At 35.8% G+C, this 17,796-nt stretch overlaps 1 protein-coding gene across 22 annotated transcripts in view; it reads right to left on the minus strand.

Moving 5' to 3' along the window:
- The window catches only part of LOC128015257 (KICSTOR complex protein SZT2), an 80,965-nt gene that overhangs the window by 11,384 nt on the left and 51,785 nt on the right, over positions 1-17,796 (minus strand). For 6 of the 22 annotated variants that reach the window (XM_052598947.1, XM_052598952.1, XM_052598948.1 and 3 more), the window contains 14 exons: positions 17,359-17,456; positions 16,714-16,846; positions 16,498-16,625; positions 15,723-15,770; positions 14,492-14,613; positions 14,182-14,364; positions 11,127-11,394; positions 10,174-10,253; positions 9,003-9,128; positions 7,902-8,104; positions 6,686-6,791; positions 5,610-5,693; positions 4,865-4,939; positions 3,006-3,071 (listed from right to left, as the gene is read on the minus strand). In XM_052598947.1, coding sequence (XP_052454907.1) covers positions 3,006-3,071; positions 4,865-4,939; positions 5,610-5,693; positions 6,686-6,791; positions 7,902-8,104; positions 9,003-9,128; positions 10,174-10,253; positions 11,127-11,394; positions 14,182-14,364; positions 14,492-14,613; positions 15,723-15,770; positions 16,498-16,625; positions 16,714-16,846; positions 17,359-17,456 — 1,720 coding nt within the window. The remainder of the gene's footprint in view (positions 1-3,005; positions 3,072-4,864; positions 4,940-5,609; positions 5,694-6,685; positions 6,792-7,901; positions 8,105-9,002; positions 9,129-10,173; positions 10,254-11,126; positions 11,395-14,181; positions 14,365-14,491; positions 14,614-15,722; positions 15,771-16,497; positions 16,626-16,713; positions 16,847-17,358; positions 17,457-17,796) is intronic. The other 16 variants (XM_052598962.1, XM_052598963.1, XM_052598946.1 and 13 more) reach the window with 10 other exon arrangements.

Genomic DNA, 17,796 nt, shown 5'->3' on the forward strand with positions numbered 1-17,796 from the left:
ACTAACTGTAGTAATACTAGTAAATCATGCATAATTACAAGTAACTAATCCTAAACCAAAGCTGGTAACACCTTATTTTAGTGTCCTTGTTACACGTTACTTGTATTTATTGTAGTAATAACGTTAAATTATGCATAATTACAAGTAACTAATCCTAAACCAAAGCTGGTAACACCTTATTTTAGTGTCCTTGTTACACGTTACATGTATTTATTGTAGTAATAACAGTAAATCATGCATAATTACAAGTAACTAACCCTAAACCAAACTGGTTACACCTTATTTTAGTGTCCTTGTTACACATTACTTGTATTTATTGTAGTAATAACGTTAAATTATGCATAATTACAAGTAACTAACCCTAAACCAAAGCCGCTAACATCTTATTTTAGTGTCCTTGTTACACGTTACTTGTATTTATTGTAGTTATAACATTAAATTATGCATAATTACAAGTAACTAATCCTAAACCAAAGCTGGTAACACCTTATTTTAGTGTCCTTGTTACACGTTACATGTATTTATTGTAGTAATAACGTTAAATTATGCATAATTACAAGTAACTAACCCTAAACCAAACTGGTTACACCTTATTTTAGTGTCCTTGTTACACGTTACTTGTATTTATTGTAGTAATAATGTTAAATTATGTATAATTACAAGTAACTAATCCTAAACCAAAGTCTGTAACACTTTATTTTAGTGTCCTTATCATATGTTACATGTAATTACTGTAGTAATAACAGTCAACTACGCATAATTACAATTAACTAACCTTAAACTCAAGCCGGTAACACCTTTTTTTAATGTCCTTGTTACACATTATAAAATATTTACTGTAGTTATAACGTTAAAAATGATGCATAATTACAACCAACTAAACCTAAACCAAACCCAGTAACACATTATTTAAGTGTTGTTGTTACATTTTACATGTACTTACTGTAATAACAGTAAATTATGCACAATTACAAGCAATTAACCCTAAAACAAACAAGGTAACACTTTATTTTTAGAGTACTTATTACATGTTACATGTAAACCAGCTAATGCACATGCATCATCAAGAGTAAACCGTCTTTTTGTTATTTAGCTGAGTGGGCGTGGCAATAAAAAGTGCAAACATGAGGGGAAGTGCTTATTTTAGCTAACCTTTGGAAATGTTTACAAAATGTTTTGATTTATCTGTCCTCTTTTTAAATTGCATTAACTGTATACATTTACTTAACTATTGTTCCCAATTCTTGTGTCTAAATAATATTGTGAGACAAGAGTTTATTTTATAAAAACATGGTATGTTCCAATTTGTATGAGCAGGAAAAAGGCGGATTTAAGATAGCCATCTCTAGTGGTATGAGAGAGGTGGACAGAATAAGAGCTCTTGAACGAGTTTATTTAGTTGCTGTGTAAGCATGATAAACTATAGCCTCAATGTTGTGGAGGGGAGTTAATACTGTTTTAAGTACTTACCAGCTCTGGTTTCAGAGTGTTTTTACTAATAATCTTTGTTATAAGCTCTTAAACAGATTTTTTATTTCACATTTTCCTCATCTGGTCGAAAAAAAACACCATTTTGAACGCTAACTTTACTCGTGTGATTTTGATCCTCTGTTTAATACAGCATAATAACCCAAACCCTAACCTTAACCCTATAGTAAGTATATGTAGTTAATCAATATTTCTCAGTACATACAGTATTTGTGTAATTACACTGTTACAATCGTACCTTCACATAAAGTGTAATAAAAAAATTAACTAAGTTAGAAGTAAAATAGGTTGAGCAAAGCATTTACGTTGACTTTGAGTCTTTTGTTTTCAAGTGGAAGCAATCAAGACAAAGTGGAATGCTTCACTTGAAGATGGCACTTGTGCTTCATTAATTTTGAAACAGTTTAGTTGTGAAAAGAAAATTATGAATGAATGAAATTAGCCAAAAAAAAAAGTCAAAGTTAAATTGCCATTTTCAGATTGGTGTCTTCTGCTTATCTATAAAGAAAAAAATATTATATATTGAACTGCTTCAGAATTATAGTTGATGGTTCCCTTTAAAGGAAACTAGCAGATCCAAATCAACATGCAACAAGAGTGGAAGAAAATCAAGAATAATCATCGAGCAAAGAAAAAAAGAGATCATTGGCCTATTAGAGCTGCGAGAAAAGCAACCCTGTGATCCCGCAGAAGATGCCACATTCATCTCGAGGAGCTTTCCAGCAAGATGCACTGCGGACAAAAACATGGAAAGGAATCATCTGATTTTCAATGAACCGCACAGGGGTGCGTTTCCCGTACAACGACGTAACTCGCTGATTAACCACCACAGTACGATGCATTGTTCCCGAACACGGCCGCATCTCCGCCGTTTGAACCACATTCGTTCAACAACATAGAGCCATTGTTAATGACGGCACACGCATGTAGTGGAGGAATAACTCCTGCTATTAAACTGATCAGACATCTCTAAGATGGTGCTGTATTGAAAATTTTTTGGTTCCCTGTCAGTTTTCTTTGTTTGATGTTTGATGCTCATCGTACTTCATTCTCCGGGGTTCCCTTAGGTATTTATGCACCTGCGCACTGTTCAAAAACGGCGCTTTTAGAGAAGGCGCAAACATACATAGATTTAAATGCATTTATATTTAGATAGAATAGTTAGCTTGGTTATTGTGTGTTTATTTAAGCCCATATTTCTTGCTAACAATAAACTATGCTTCCAACCACAGGTTGAGAGCTGTAGTTCCAACCACGTAAGTAAGCGATGGTGTTTGCGAATGTTCTTTTGAATTATGATTTCGGGAAACACTGAATCGTTGAACTATGTTGGTAACGACAGAACTTGCGAAAATAGTTGGCCAACGATGCTTTTGGGAAACGCACCCCAGAAAGGTATGATTGGGTCTGCAATAGGAAAGGGAGGAGCAAGGAACTACAAGGGGGAGGAGTCTGAGAGAAAGACTGAAGCCTGATTGGTGGGAGACGAGCCCCGCCCCGAGGATGCAGAGACATACCGCAGAGTCAGAGGCCGTGGGCACCTCGGGGAATGGCTGGCTAGGAGGTTTGTTGAGAAGAGACTCCTGATGGAAAGAAAGGGTGAGATGGGACTAGACAAACACACACACACACACACACACGCCATATGCAGGACAGTGAGACACACACGCAAACAGAGACAGACAGATGAGAAACATGCCACACAGAAAGGTTAGAAGTCAATTTACACAAATGAACAAAACACACAAGCACAAGCTGACTGTCACACGCTAGTACAGACTGCGCTAATGTATGAGGGCATGTTACAGGAAGTGGCATGACATGATCAATAATGATGAGCATGAGGCGTGTGCAGTAAGGATGGATGAGAAAATAAAAAAAAAGTTAAATAATTTTTACTATTAAAAAACTGTTAAAAAACTATGATTGTTCACTGATGATTTGTGCTTAATATATAGGGTTGTCATAAAATATGGTTTAAAAAAATAAGTGTAATAGATTTAAAAAATACAGTAATGCAATTAATATTTGTTAATTTATTTGTAATTAATATCAAGCTAAATTAAAAGCATCTTTTTAGTCTGGCTTTCTTGTAATGCTTTATAAAACTTCATTAAATGGTACTTTTTTTCCCTCCAATCTTTGTTTTATTTATTATTATTGTTTTTCTAATTTATACATTTGACATATGTTTATTGTTAGAAATGACTTTTGTGTCTCATTTAATTGTCTTTTTTTTTTACCTTCGTCTCACTCATTTTCATTTGTTAATTTTAAATTACTTTTTCATAAGAAATGAATTATCAAGGTATTGTTAATTATTCTGCTTTATTCATGTTTTTATTCAAATTAAATTCAAGTTTATTTGTATAGCGCTTTTTACAATACAAATCGTTACAAAGCAACTTTACAGAAAATTATGTTTCTACAATTTTTAGTAATAGCTTATAAGTGTTATAAGATAGTTTTTATGCTATGTTTTTGTTCCTGGAGATCCAAATATATTCACTTATTATAGAAGGATACAATAATAACAAAAAGGAAAAGGCATTGTCAAAAGATTAACTAATGTATATGGCATAAAGGCACTAACCCAAGACATGAAAATATAATTTCAGTAGTAACCTTTCCAAACTTAATATTTCATTAAAATTACATTTTCTGGAACAAATGGCACAGTTTCCTGACTATGACCTTTAAAAACAGGTGTAACATGTCTGACTTTAAGAGGATTTGCTCATTTTCATAGTGAATTTGATCATTCTGGAGCCTTAATTAAAAACAATATTATTTTATATGTTTGGTTCTCCAGGAACAAAAAGTAGTATTAACATAGCAGAATAATTATCAATAACTTAAAAATGACACCAAACTGGCAGCTGGGAATGTTTGTTGACGCAATCGAATACTATGGACTATGACGGATTTTCATTAGCGATTCCTTGTGACTTTTCTGCCTGTTTGCCCTCAAGCTCAGTTTAAAGAATCTGCAAACAAACACGCTGATGACTTAATTGCTGGATATGAGCATCTGTGATTGGAGACACCTTATGGGCTTCTGGAAGAAATCAGAGCTCTCCCTCCCGCTGAGAAACATCTGGAGATTTACAAATATTTACACTTAATTACTCCTCATTTAGAGCCAACCTGGACCCGTTGCACATTAAACACGCCATCAGAGAGAAAGAGACAGACATTTGACCAGTGAATCCTGCTAACGAAGGAGGCGACTGCTGCTTGTTGCTCATATCAAACATCCAGAGAGATGACACAAGCAGACACTTACAACAGATGCACAGAGATACAGCATGAACTCTTAAACACCTCGTTTACGCTCACGTTCTCTTGTCGGGTGTGTTTTTAATGCACAGATTACCTGAGAATTAACCGTCTGACCCATGGGAATCCTTGAGCACTCTAATGCAAACTGCTTCACGCAGAAATAACAGCCCTGCAACAGAATCAGAATATGATTATGTGTTAGCAGAGGAACAGTTATGCATCAGCTGTGGATACATTCATAGCTGCACAGGCAAAATAAATCTAAATCGGCTTCATCATCATCGTAATAATTAACATTATAATTATCAGCAAACTGGACAAATTCAGATTTGATTCAGATTACTATTCTAATTCAGATTTCAGATTTGTGACTTAAATATACAAAACCAATAATAATAATAATAATAATAAAGTTATTATTATTCCTATTATTATTATTTTAGCAATAAATAAATAAATACATGCATACATACAACTTCCAGCACTATTTATGGACTTGTATTTTTACCACTGACTCATGCATAAGTCATCTGCTGGTGTTGAAAATTTCGATGAACTACTTGTTTTAAATCGCTATGCACGCTATGCCATTAAATTAATTTGATCTCTAATGGAGAGAGATATTAGACAGGAGCATATCTGGAGATCAGATGACGACGCAGTGTTTTCTTGCTGCTGATTATGTGTTAAAATATTAATAAGCATAAATAGAGCCATCTCTCTCCTCAACGTCTGCTAAGACTTTCACAGCGTACTTGTGAAAAGCCCAGCGTTTGCTCTCGGCTGATGTGCTAAAAGGCCGATTCTATGTGAGACACACAGACACATGAAGGTCTCACTTGAAAAGCCAGCTCCATCAGGACGATTCCTCCTGGCAGCGCCCTCTGCAGGTGATATGATGCAGAGCTGGACGTGCTGCTCTGCTGAGAGACAAGAAAGCACACAATCAGTGTGTGTGTGTGTGTGTGTGTGTGTGTGTGTGTGTGTGTCTGTGTGTGTCTGTGTGTGTCTGTGTTAGCCATTCTCTACTGCATTCTCTACGATTTCTTCTTTTTTTTAAGAAATTAATATTTGTTATTCTGCAAAGATGTATTAAATTGTTCAAAAGTGACAGTAAAGGCATGACTAATATCACAAATATTTAAAAAAAATACTGTTATTTCGAACTTCCTATTTATTACAGAATCCTTAAAAAAAATATCACTGTTTCCACAAAAATATGAAGCAGCGCAATTGTTTTCAGCAATGATAATAATCAGAAACGGCTGCTGAGAATTCAGTTTTTTCATACAGAATTAAATTATATCTTAAAATATATTCAAATAGAAAACAGTTATTTAAAATTATAATAATATTTCACAATATTACTGATTTTGCTGTATTTTTTATGTAAAAAAATATAGCCTCGTTGAGCAGAAGAGACTTTTTCAGTTTGAATGGTAGTGTACTCTTAACAGAAAATGGTGTTGCACGTTATTAAAAACAATAATTTTAATACATTAAGGGGAAAGTGGTTTCGCATTTTGTTATTTAAATTTTTAACCATTTATTTATTATTTATTACTATATACTTTTTTATTACATATTTTTTTTTATGCTTTGGTCTTTTGACCAAACAATGATGTCAAATCATTGACATTTCAAAACCCATCACACAGAAAGTCACAATTTCTAGAATTTTTGGGTGAATTATTTATTTATCTTTTTACCCTTTCTTCAAATATGATTTTTGCCTTCACTCAGATAGGATCCAGAATGGGACAAGGAGTGTTTCAATAGAAAAATAAATATGTGTGTGTATGTTCTCGTGTTTGAACTGTGATGCATTAGAGAAATGTATGTGCAATGCAGATGTGAATTAAGAAAAGCTGGAGTGTGACCGGATTGGTTGAATATGGATGAGCAGATAAAGTACCTTGGGGCTGTCTTCACTCTTCTGCTTATTATATGAGAAAGAGGAGAAGGATGATCTGCCTTCAGTGGATAAAGAACTCAACATGGCGGCTCGGGCTCGAGCGATGCTGCAGAGAGAAAGAGAGAGTGAGTGTGTGTGTGTGTGTGTGCGCCGCCCACTGGGCATCTGACCCCGTCAGTAATGCGGCCCTCACGCTGCCGGTCAGACTGAATCACACGCTCCTGCTGCTTAATGCAGTGTGTCCAGCATTAGCACATCACACACACTGTTCAGAGACCTGCCTTCAGCTAAAAGCACTCATTCTTCAACTTATTGTCACCAAACGACTAAAGTTTTGGTTGGTATAAAAGCTATTTTCACATAAAAAGCCTTGAAGTAAATGCAGTCTATTCTCTGTGACAGAACGAGTGAAGTGACTAACAGTGTTTATGACTGAAATGCACAGTTCAGAACCACGTGTTTGATATCCGGAAACATGCATCACGTCCAAATCTTCCTGGAAAGATCGAATTAACGAGTTGAGAAAGTGTCACATTGATCAGAGGAAGATGGGGATGTACATCTTCTATATATAAGACCTTTAAACATCATATCTCTAAAATGATTAATACTTTGCATCGTGTGTTAGGTTTTTGGACAGATATAGAGATATGTGACAAATGCATTTTGGCTGATTTTGAGTCGGAGTGACTGTCAGGCGTCTAAAAGTGATTAACTTGTAGATCTGTGAACTGCGTATTGTTTTAAAATAATTCAGTCTGGTTTGGTGAACTGTTACATCATGCATAAAACACCACTGAAGCTATGGATCACAGATAATAATTTTGTAAATAATGTTTAGTTTCTTCATTAGACCTCTATATATATCGTCAGGAGTCACAGGTTTTAATTTTGTGTTACTTGCTATGCTTTTTTTAAATTCTCAAATTCACCTACAGTATATCTTAGATATCAAATTTTCATTTTTGGGTGAACTCTCCCTTTTAAAGAGCTATTTTGACTTGATTTATCTCAAAAAAAGAATTTTCTTGGTATAAATTATTATGTCTAGGTTGATTCAGTGATAATAATATTTTCGGTTATATATTTAGATTTAGACCATTTCCAGTTTACCGTTTCTTTCAGTGTGGTGACGTTGATGTGCGCTCAACTCATAAATGCGATCTTTCCGACACGACTTGAATGCATGCGTGCTGATTGTGTGCGGGACACAGACCTGCGAGCGGGCGACTGCGGCCGGACCTGCACCAGGATGAAGCCCATGCTCTGCAGGTACTGCACATACTGCTGCAGGAACATGCTGGAGATGTCCTGCAGCCACGGCTCCTCCTTCAGGCGACTGGGAAGCGTGTCTGCAGAATCTGTGCTGTAGCTGCGATCTCGGCCGGACGCCGTGGAGTCACTGGAGCGATGCCGCTTCTGTGAGCCGAGAACGAGAGGATGTCAGACAGTGAGACAGATCTGAACCGAACTCACTGCACAGCCAGACCTTTGACTATCAGCATCAAGTCTGCTCTATATGAAGCCTAAAGCATGTTTAGTGTGGCTCAATCTAAAATTCAGAGAAAATGTGGAGTATACAGGTGCACACTGTGCCTGTGCTACATTTATATAAAATATATGTGAGACGTATAGAAATATAAATTCATATATATTTGTATATATATGAGACTCTCCTCTATGCCGCTCCACTTTATAAACAACAAAATCATCACCGGACACATGTTATTACACAGAGGAGATATTTACAATCTGTTATGCATTTAGACTGAGATGATGATAATAATAATAATAATAATAATAATAATAATAATAATAATAATAATAATAATAATAATAATAATGACCCCGATAATAGCTAAATCATATAATAATAAAATAGTAACAATGACAAAGAATAAATAAATCATATGCACTTACATTGTAATTATACAGTTCAGTTATAGCTAATAATAATACTAATAATTTGTGACTAATTATTATTATTATTAAATATAACAACAACAACAACAATAATAATAGCATTAATAATTATTGTAATTTATTATAATAGTATGATTTATATTAACTTGGATAATAATACAAACCCTACAAATTAAAAATATTATAATAGCTATAACAAAACTAAGAACAGACAAACAAGTAAAACAATTAATGATAATAAAAATGAATTCTTATGCACTCACAATGGAATTATATGGTTCGTATTAATGTTTATTATTAGGGTTATACGTATGGTCAGGGATTTGAACTTATTAATGCAGTGTGACCCAGCAGAGGAAGAGGAAGAGGAAGAGGAAGAGGAAGAACGAGAGACCTTCATCTGGGGCTGAGGCAGCTGTTCCTCTTGAATCTGTTTCCGGAAGACAGGGTCGAAGAGCAGCGGTGTGGCGCAGTAATGGACCAGTCGAGAGGACTGCTTCAGTGTGTCCAGATCAGCCACCTGAGCGAGCGCACGCACACACACACACACACACACACACACACCATGCACACAGAGAGAGCGTTTCCACATGTACACCCACAGTTCCTTCATTTGCTGCAACAGCTATTGTTTTATAAAGGAGAAGTGTGTCATGTTTTCAGTGTAAATACATTCCATCCCAGTTTAAGATGCTGATTTTTTCCTAAAAAAAAACCTTTGCTGCTTTTAAAACATTGAGCAAAACCTGTTTCACACACACTGACTCTACCAATGGTGTGTATCTGGAAAATGTACAATCAGTATATACTGTAAATATATATACACTACAGTTCAAAGAGGCCAGTAAGATTTTTTATATTTTCAAAGTCTCTTCACAATAAAATTGTGAAATCTTTATTACAATTTAATAACTGTTTTCTATGTGAATAGATTGTAAACTGTAATTTATGTCTGTGATGCGCAGCTGTATTTTCAGCATCATTCCTCCAGTCTTCAGTGTCACATGATCTTCAGAAATCAATCTACATTTTATTTAATTTTTTTTCAGGATTCACAGATGAATAGAAAGGTCAAAAGAACAGCATTTATTTAAAACAGAAATCTTTTGTAACATTAGGATTTTACGGTCACTTTTGATCGATTTAATGCATCCCTGCTGAATAAAAGTATTAATTTCTTTCAATAACCAAAAGATTCTTACTGACCCCCAACTTTTGAATGGTACTGTACGTACAGTATGTGTAACCTGCAGTGCAGTAAACACATTTGTCTGGATCTCAGCAGTGTGAAAGAGCCTCAGTGTGGATTCAAAGGAAGTGTGATCACAGCCAATGACAGACTACAGCGTCTCCTAATGTCCTCGCTACATCTCATTAGACCCAACCGGACTCCACACACACACACAAGGATCTGTGTGTGTGTGTGAGGCAGAGGATCCACGCACACTGGTATGAATCTGGACCTGATGAGCCGCTGGGGAAATCATGCTCTGAGAATGTGCTGCATGTGTGTGTATAGTGTGTGTAGTGTGTGTGTGTGTGTGTGTGTGTGTGTGTAAACTCACAGAGATGGGCATGTTAGACTGAGCCGAGCGCTGCTGCCACGTCACAAACAGATTCTCAATCTTCATCTGTCTCTCCAGCTCTGCAACACACAAGAAACATCTCACATATTTTCTGTCTCTGAGATTTCTAATTATGCCACAATCATTTTTCTATTACTTTCTTTCTTTCTTTCTCTCTTTCTTTCTTTCCATTTGTGCTTCTGTTAGTACTTTTTTCTTAATTTTATTCTTTCTTTTTGCTCTTTTTCACAATTTCACCCTTTTCTTCTTCATACAATAACAGTTACTTTCTTTTATTTGTACTTTCATATACTTTTGTTGTTGTTTCACTTTAATTCTCACTTGCATTGTTTTTGCTTCATAATTATTTGATACTTTTTCTCAACTGTTTTTTTCCTTTTTGTTCTTTAATTAATTTTCATATATTTGTCTTTTTGTTTATACATTTTAATATTTCAATTTTTTTACTTATTTGTATGATTATCTTTCATTTTTTTCCATTCTCATTGTTTTTTCTTTCTTTCTTTCTCTGTCTTTCTTTCTCTTTCTTTCCTGTCTTCCCTTATTCATTTATACATAATTGTACTTGCTTTCTTTTCGCTTTTTTATTTCTTTGTTCATACTTTCATATACATATCATTGTATTTTGGTTCTTTAATTTTTTCTTCTTTAAACTAAAAACTGGACAGAAGTGACTTAAAATATTTTATGAAATTTTTTTTGTTTCTTTTTATTTTTAATAAGTTTATACTAACTTTATTTTGTACTTAAATTTGTACAAACTTCTGCTTCTCTTTTTCCTTATTTCATATTTTCCATATCTTTTTTTCTTTTGCACATATTTTCATTGTTTTAATCATTTTCTTTTTCATCCTTTTTGTATTTTTTGATACTCTTTCGTTTTGTACTTCCTTCCGTTCTGACTCTCTGTGATGGTGTGTGTGTGTGTGTACCTCTGCGTTCAGCGGCTTTGACCTCCAGTATTTGGGCTCCGTGGCGAGTGACTATATCGGGCCCGTCCTGACTGGTCAGGGGCCTCACAGTGTTCACGTCTCTCAGAGCTTCATCGAAGGGCACGAGTTCTCCGGGGAAGGCCAGAGGAGGAAGAGCACGAGCAGAGCTGCCCATCCGACCCGGATCCTTACTCGCGGCCGGAGGAACCGGACTCCTCAGCAGAGCGTCCGCCTCGATCGTGGAGCTCAGGAACGGGTTGGGCTCCTGCTAACAACCAAAACACATGCATGAGACAGATGAATAAATAAGAAGCTGAACACATGAACAAAACTCCTTCTGAAGACCTCGCCTCTCTTCTTGTGGGAACTTTTGGGAACTCTTAGTTAATGTTTGGAAGACTAGTTAAAGTCCTTCAGGGCGAGTTGGAGGCTTTTCTAAAAGAAGCTGGAGCAGATGCCCATGAGCCCGACGGGCCAATAAGCCGAACTTAACGCCTGAACTCCGCCCTCTGGGACTCTGACAGATGATTGACGGTTAGGGCAAATTTTCTGCTATGTTGAATCTGCCTTCTGTTAGCATTCATTAAGAGAACAGATTAAAAGTGTGGAGCCACTGACGAGGAAATAAAAGAGCTCTGGCCTTCACTTTCTAGGCAAATGAAGAAGTTCAGTTTATTTGTGCTTCAATAACATCATAAAGTGTGTGTGATCTTTCTGAACACATATTTCTGATCTACTAAATTGCTAAATTATGAGGCAATGTGATTAAAAACTATAAGAGTTTGAAAGCATTCCCAATGTTCACTATATAGTACTGTGAAATATTTAGTTAAAACACAAGACAATATCAGTTGTATCTCTCTGGTTACTTTGTGCAACTGTTACAAGTGACGAGGCAACAATGATTTTTGAACAATTGACTTCAAATCCTGCACATATCTGAATCTTTTCTTATTACAAAATTTAATTAGCAACATTTCGGTGAATCAACCGAACATAAAATATTTATGTACATTTGTGTAAAATTTCATAATGGTGCAAATTTGAGTTTTGTGTGGGATTTATACTTTTTTTTTTTTTTTTTTTTTTCAAGTTTATATTAGACTTTTTCCTGATACACATATGAATGATTCTGAAGACTGGAGTAATGATGCTGAAAATTGCTGGAATAAATTACATTTTAACTCATATTCACATAAAAAACAGTTATTTTGAATTTGAATAATATTTCACAATATTACTATTTTTAACTGTATTTTTGATCAAATAAATGCAGCTTTGGTGAGCAAAACAGACTTAAAAAAATAAATAACTTTCAAACAGTATTGATGCTGAAGAACGTATGGTGGTCCATTAAATCACTAAAATATTTAGCGGATTATTTATATAATCGTAGGTCAGTGACACTCTAAACAAAACAAATCTACTTAGAAACTCAAGCTAAATCAGTCCCACCATTACATCTCTCAAGTTCATATGCACAAAGGCCCTAAACACAAACGAAGAATCTCATGGGTTTGTGTTCATCTGCACCCACACAAACACAGATCAGCATCGCTTTAAACAAGTCATCTAATGTAGTTTTGTAGCATTTGGTTTGTTTTCCCTGATGTTCACCCATAAAACTGCTCCGCTGCAAACACAAGAATCTGCACAGAACACGCTCTCAGGAAAGCTTGATTCTGATTGGTCAACGAGGTATTTGTCGCTCACATATTTTTATATAATGAGAGTGAACTATGATACTTATATTTATGCATTTGGAAGGTGCTCAAGGACTGACAAACATCCATCTGGTACATGTGTATGTATCTATGACCAACAATCTTAAAAAAAATAAAAGCACTAACATTTGTGATATTTCTTCTGAAATATTGATCAGAACTGTCAGTGCATGAGCATCAGGTCAGGCACATGACTGTCACAGGCGATGCACTTAAAGGCCTTTAGCTTTAACACAAACGCTCTCGATAATGACATCAACAACTGTCTGCTTTCCCAAAATACATCCTGACATTTGCTGTGAATCTTGACAAACAGATGACAACCGAATCAATAACAGTGAACGCCGCGACAGAAGGTTCCTGCTCTTTACTGACAGAACCAACAAACATGTTCTGCTGCATTAACCGCAAACAACTAAAACACAGCATTGGCTCTGATCAAATGAGCTGGAGTCTGTGTTGGCAGCGCTCGGGAGGGTCTCCAGGTGTTTGGTGTTAGCAGGTGTGCTGGAGTGATTAGCGTCCTGCTCTGTGTCTGTGACAGCTGTCCGTCACTCAGAGCGCCCCGAGTGTGCTGCTTAAACCAACTCATCAGTGCCATCTGTACTTAAACCGTGCAAACACACACACTGTCCTTAAAACTTATCCTGACCAGAGTGAGGGTTAACAAATCTTTCTTTTGTTTTTTAAGGAAGTTAATACTTTTGTTCAGCAAGGATGCATTAAATTGATCAGAAATGACAGTTTTAAATAAATTCTATTTCTTTTCATCAATGATTTCTGAAGGATCATGCGACACTGAAGACTGGAGTAATGACGCTGAAAATTCAGCTTTGGTCACAGAAATAAATTAAATTTTAACATATATTCACATAGAAATGTGTTATTTGAAATTGTAATAATATTTCACAATATTGCTGATTTTATTTATTTTTTTAGCAAATGAATGCACACTTGGTGAGCAGAAGAGATTTCTTTCAAATATATTTTTAAATCTTACCAACCTCAAATGTTTGAATGGTAGTCTAATATTGTGCGAAGTATGAAATGTGCAGTATAGAGTTAGAAAACACTGTGGCACATTTCTTTATATAAATACTAATATTATAATACAAATAGCATGCTAATATGCAAAAAAATATGAATTTTTATTTTATTTTATTTTTTACACAAAAAAATGGCCACTCATATAACTGGATTGGATCTCATATATACAAAATGAGATTGTGTGACAAAAGCATGCCAAATTACTATTAGAAATGTTTACTGCTTTTTAAACTGTATCTAATGACTTGTTTGAAGTATGCTGGTGTTGCACTGAGAACACTCACCTGTTTCAGGTCCTCTTGTGAAGGTGCATCAGAGGAGCAGTAATGATGGAAAAGACCCATTTTCTGACTCAGGAGGCAGTTGACCACATGAGCGCGGGCGTTCTGCCACTGCACCAGTCTGACCAGACCCTGATTCAGAGAGACGCCCAGATCCACCGACCAGTTATACGTGTACAGAGTCACCTGGAAACAGAGCAATATAATATAGAACAGGAAGAACAAAGCACACAAGTGTTTATCCACACTTTAAGAGAGAAATAGTGCATGAAGTGGTGCAAATTATAATTTAACTTTATTCAGCTCAACTGACCTTCTTATTAACAATTTGCATGTACAGGAAGCGCTGGCGTGGAGCCACGCCCCTCACAGCCTGCCCCGGGCTCAGCCAATCACTGTGCTCCAAAGCCTCGAACCGCTGCATGCCCTTATGAGCTTTAAGTAAGACGGGAGTCTTTGTTATTTGAGTCAAGAAACTTATAAAGATGATAGACAAGAGTAAGAAACAAAGATCCACAAAAGGAAAAGCCCACTTTAGAATTAATGCCGTTTCCTGTGAATAACAGCTATAGGATTTAAATCATAAAATGTAATTACTCTCGAGAGTAACAGAGGGCAAACTCAGAGCTTTATGACATTCTCTCCTTTATTAAACTCTGATATCATTTAAATACCAACATCAGACCAAACACTCATCTAGAAGTTATATAAAAATGAAAATCAGTAGAGTACATGCAGGACAAAAAGATCTCATACACATGCATCAATGAGTGAGTCTTCAATTAGGGGCATTTTAACTACATACAAGATTGAATTAAAGCTTAAAAAGCTTTTAATGTGTACTGTTTATTTCAAACCATTTATTTATTAATTTTATGTCCTGGAATAAAGATGTTCAACAGTAAAGTGGATTTTGGCATTACATGTGATGATAATGGTAGAACTATGTAGAGAAATTACTTTTTTTTGTTAAAAGAATTATATATAAATAAATAAAATAAAATTTGTAATGGTTTTTGGCGAAGGTAAAAGTCTTTTTTTTAATGGCTGAATGAATTAATGCATGAATGAGTGAATTAACAAATGAATGGATAAAAAAATTGACTTTAATGGTCTTGGTTAAAAGTAAAAGGTACAATTTAATTTATTTAAAAGTCTTCATTACTTCTAATAAATGTTCATACATTTATTATGGTGGAGTCTTTTTTTATATAAATTGGCAAAGGACGAATAAAAAATGTTTTTAAATGCTTTAGATAAACGTAAATGCTACAATTTCTCTGATCAATTTTTAAACATTTATTATAGTAAGGATCTTGAAAAGTATGGGTTGGGACAAGGCCAAAAAGCACAAACACTGGCAAATTTGGCCTTAGGATTTAAAACTGAGGAAAATGAAAGAAAAGTCCTAACTGAAGAATCACTCAGATATGTTGTCCCTGCTGGAGCGTGTTTGTGGTGTAATGGAGGGATCTGGAGGAAGGGCCTCTGCTGTCGATGCAACAGTGAGGGCCACTAGGGTCCCCAAAAGGGGCCAAACTTACGTGTGCACCTATTTAGTACTGGACTGTTCTCTTCATCTGAACTGTCTTCTGTGGGCAAACAGAGATGAGCACACACAGCTTTGCAAAACGAGACAACTCTATGTTAATGCTGCATTCACACACACACACACTTGCAAGCGCACACACACACACAGCTTTGCAAGTAACAACATAAGCAAAATAATCTATGAATCTATAATAGAATCATTCACTAAATACTCCTAAACTAAAAGAGATGTACACACTCAGCAATACTAAAACACACACACACACACACACACACACACACACACACACACACAATCATTTGTTAGCAAGATCAGCAGAAGATAAAAACACAAAGCGCAGCGATGTAGTGAGAGATTGAAGCAGAAGGGCATGTGATGCATCTGAGCTGATGGTGAGAAAGCAGTTAGACTGTAGAGAAGACCTGACGTTAATAATGCTTTGGTTGCAGGATTTAATGCGATCACAGAGAGAGAGAGAGAGAGAGAGAGAGAGAGAGAGCAGAAGCCAGATGAACTGTTGACCACAGAATTCAGTAATGACCTCACACTGCTTCCAGCCACTTCAACTTCAGGCAAAATAATGAAATAATATAAATAATATTAAAACATTTGTTATAATAAGCCTGCTCATGAAAATATAGAACAAATTACAATGTGCTCCTTGGAAAGCGTTGATTTTTTTTATTCAAGTCGAATCCTTTAAATCATTTCGTAAGTGTGTGTAACCAAAGACGACTTTATAATAACTGAGTGGACATAGGAGGTACCTTGTTCTGTACTGCAATGCCATTGGCTGAAGTTCCGACCAATGAGAATGAAGCTCCTGGTGGTGCCAGGTGGTTGGCTGATGTGCTGGATGATTGACAGGGGGACATAGATGTCTCCCTGAGGACAGCTGGAGACACACAGAGGACAGAAACATCTGATGATGGTGCACTGAAGAGCTAAGCGTCTTCTGCAGATACAGAAACATCTGATCAAACCTGCTTCTTTCGAACACTTTGACTGCCGTGTCACTGGCCAGTGAGCTGACCAGATTGACGATCTCTGTGAGGATGGAGGGAAGGAGGAAGTGATGCGAGACTTCAGCTGAACAGTGCTGGATGGACGGACAGCCTGCAAGAGAAAATAATTCACTGAATATTTCAATACGGGACTTTCCTGTCTGATAGGATGCTGACTTTATAACTGTGTACTTTTTTCTAAATCTGATGGTGAATTTTGCCTTTTTCATTTTGGCCTTGTTGAGCGTCCCCTCTATAGTGCATATAGAGAAAACGTTAAAATCAAGGAATTTCTACTTTGTACTTTTTCATAAGAAAATAAAATACAAATTGTAACATAAATTCCAAATGAACTGCTATTAATACATTCATGATACATTATTTTTTTTCATTTTATTTTTTTTTCAGAGAAAAATCACTGTTCTCAATACAGATGCTAGTTTTTCCAAAAGAGGGGGTGTTAAAAAGGCATTAAAATTCAACTAAATTTTGATGTAATCACAATATTTTTTTTTATATTTATATAATGTATATAAAAGTCAAAGTGTATAATTACATTAACATTTCTCAATATTTAGATTAAAAAAAAAAATCATACCTTGTCATTTATGTGTAAAAACTCACCCAGTCTGTTCATGAAGGTGACCCAGGGCAGGTACGTGCTGTGGAAGACGGGCTGAAGCGTGCCTGTATCACCCTCCTCCAGCTGGACTGCATGTCTCCTACAACACACACATCCAAACACAGTCCTCAGCAGAGACAACACCACTACAGGCCTGTCTGGATGCTCACTGTTTCACATGGGAGGTGGAGCTCATTTCAGCATTTATTGCCATCCGAATCAGAAATGACGAAACCGAATTATCTACTGTATGCTGGGTGGTAATTAAATTATCCAAATCGACATCTCCTAGACTTCCAGAAATAACTGATTATTCATGACACGATCTGATATGCACAATGATGAGAAGCTGGGCGCAATGGAAGTGTGTTTCAGTTTGAAAGCACAGGAGAAAGACAAAATAAAAGTGTTTAGAAAGTGTATTCTCAAGACTACATTCT

Source organism: Carassius gibelio, chromosome A6 (genome assembly GCF_023724105.1).
Source record: "Carassius gibelio isolate Cgi1373 ecotype wild population from Czech Republic chromosome A6, carGib1.2-hapl.c, whole genome shotgun sequence".
NCBI lineage: Eukaryota > Metazoa > Chordata > Actinopteri > Cypriniformes > Cyprinidae > Carassius > Carassius gibelio.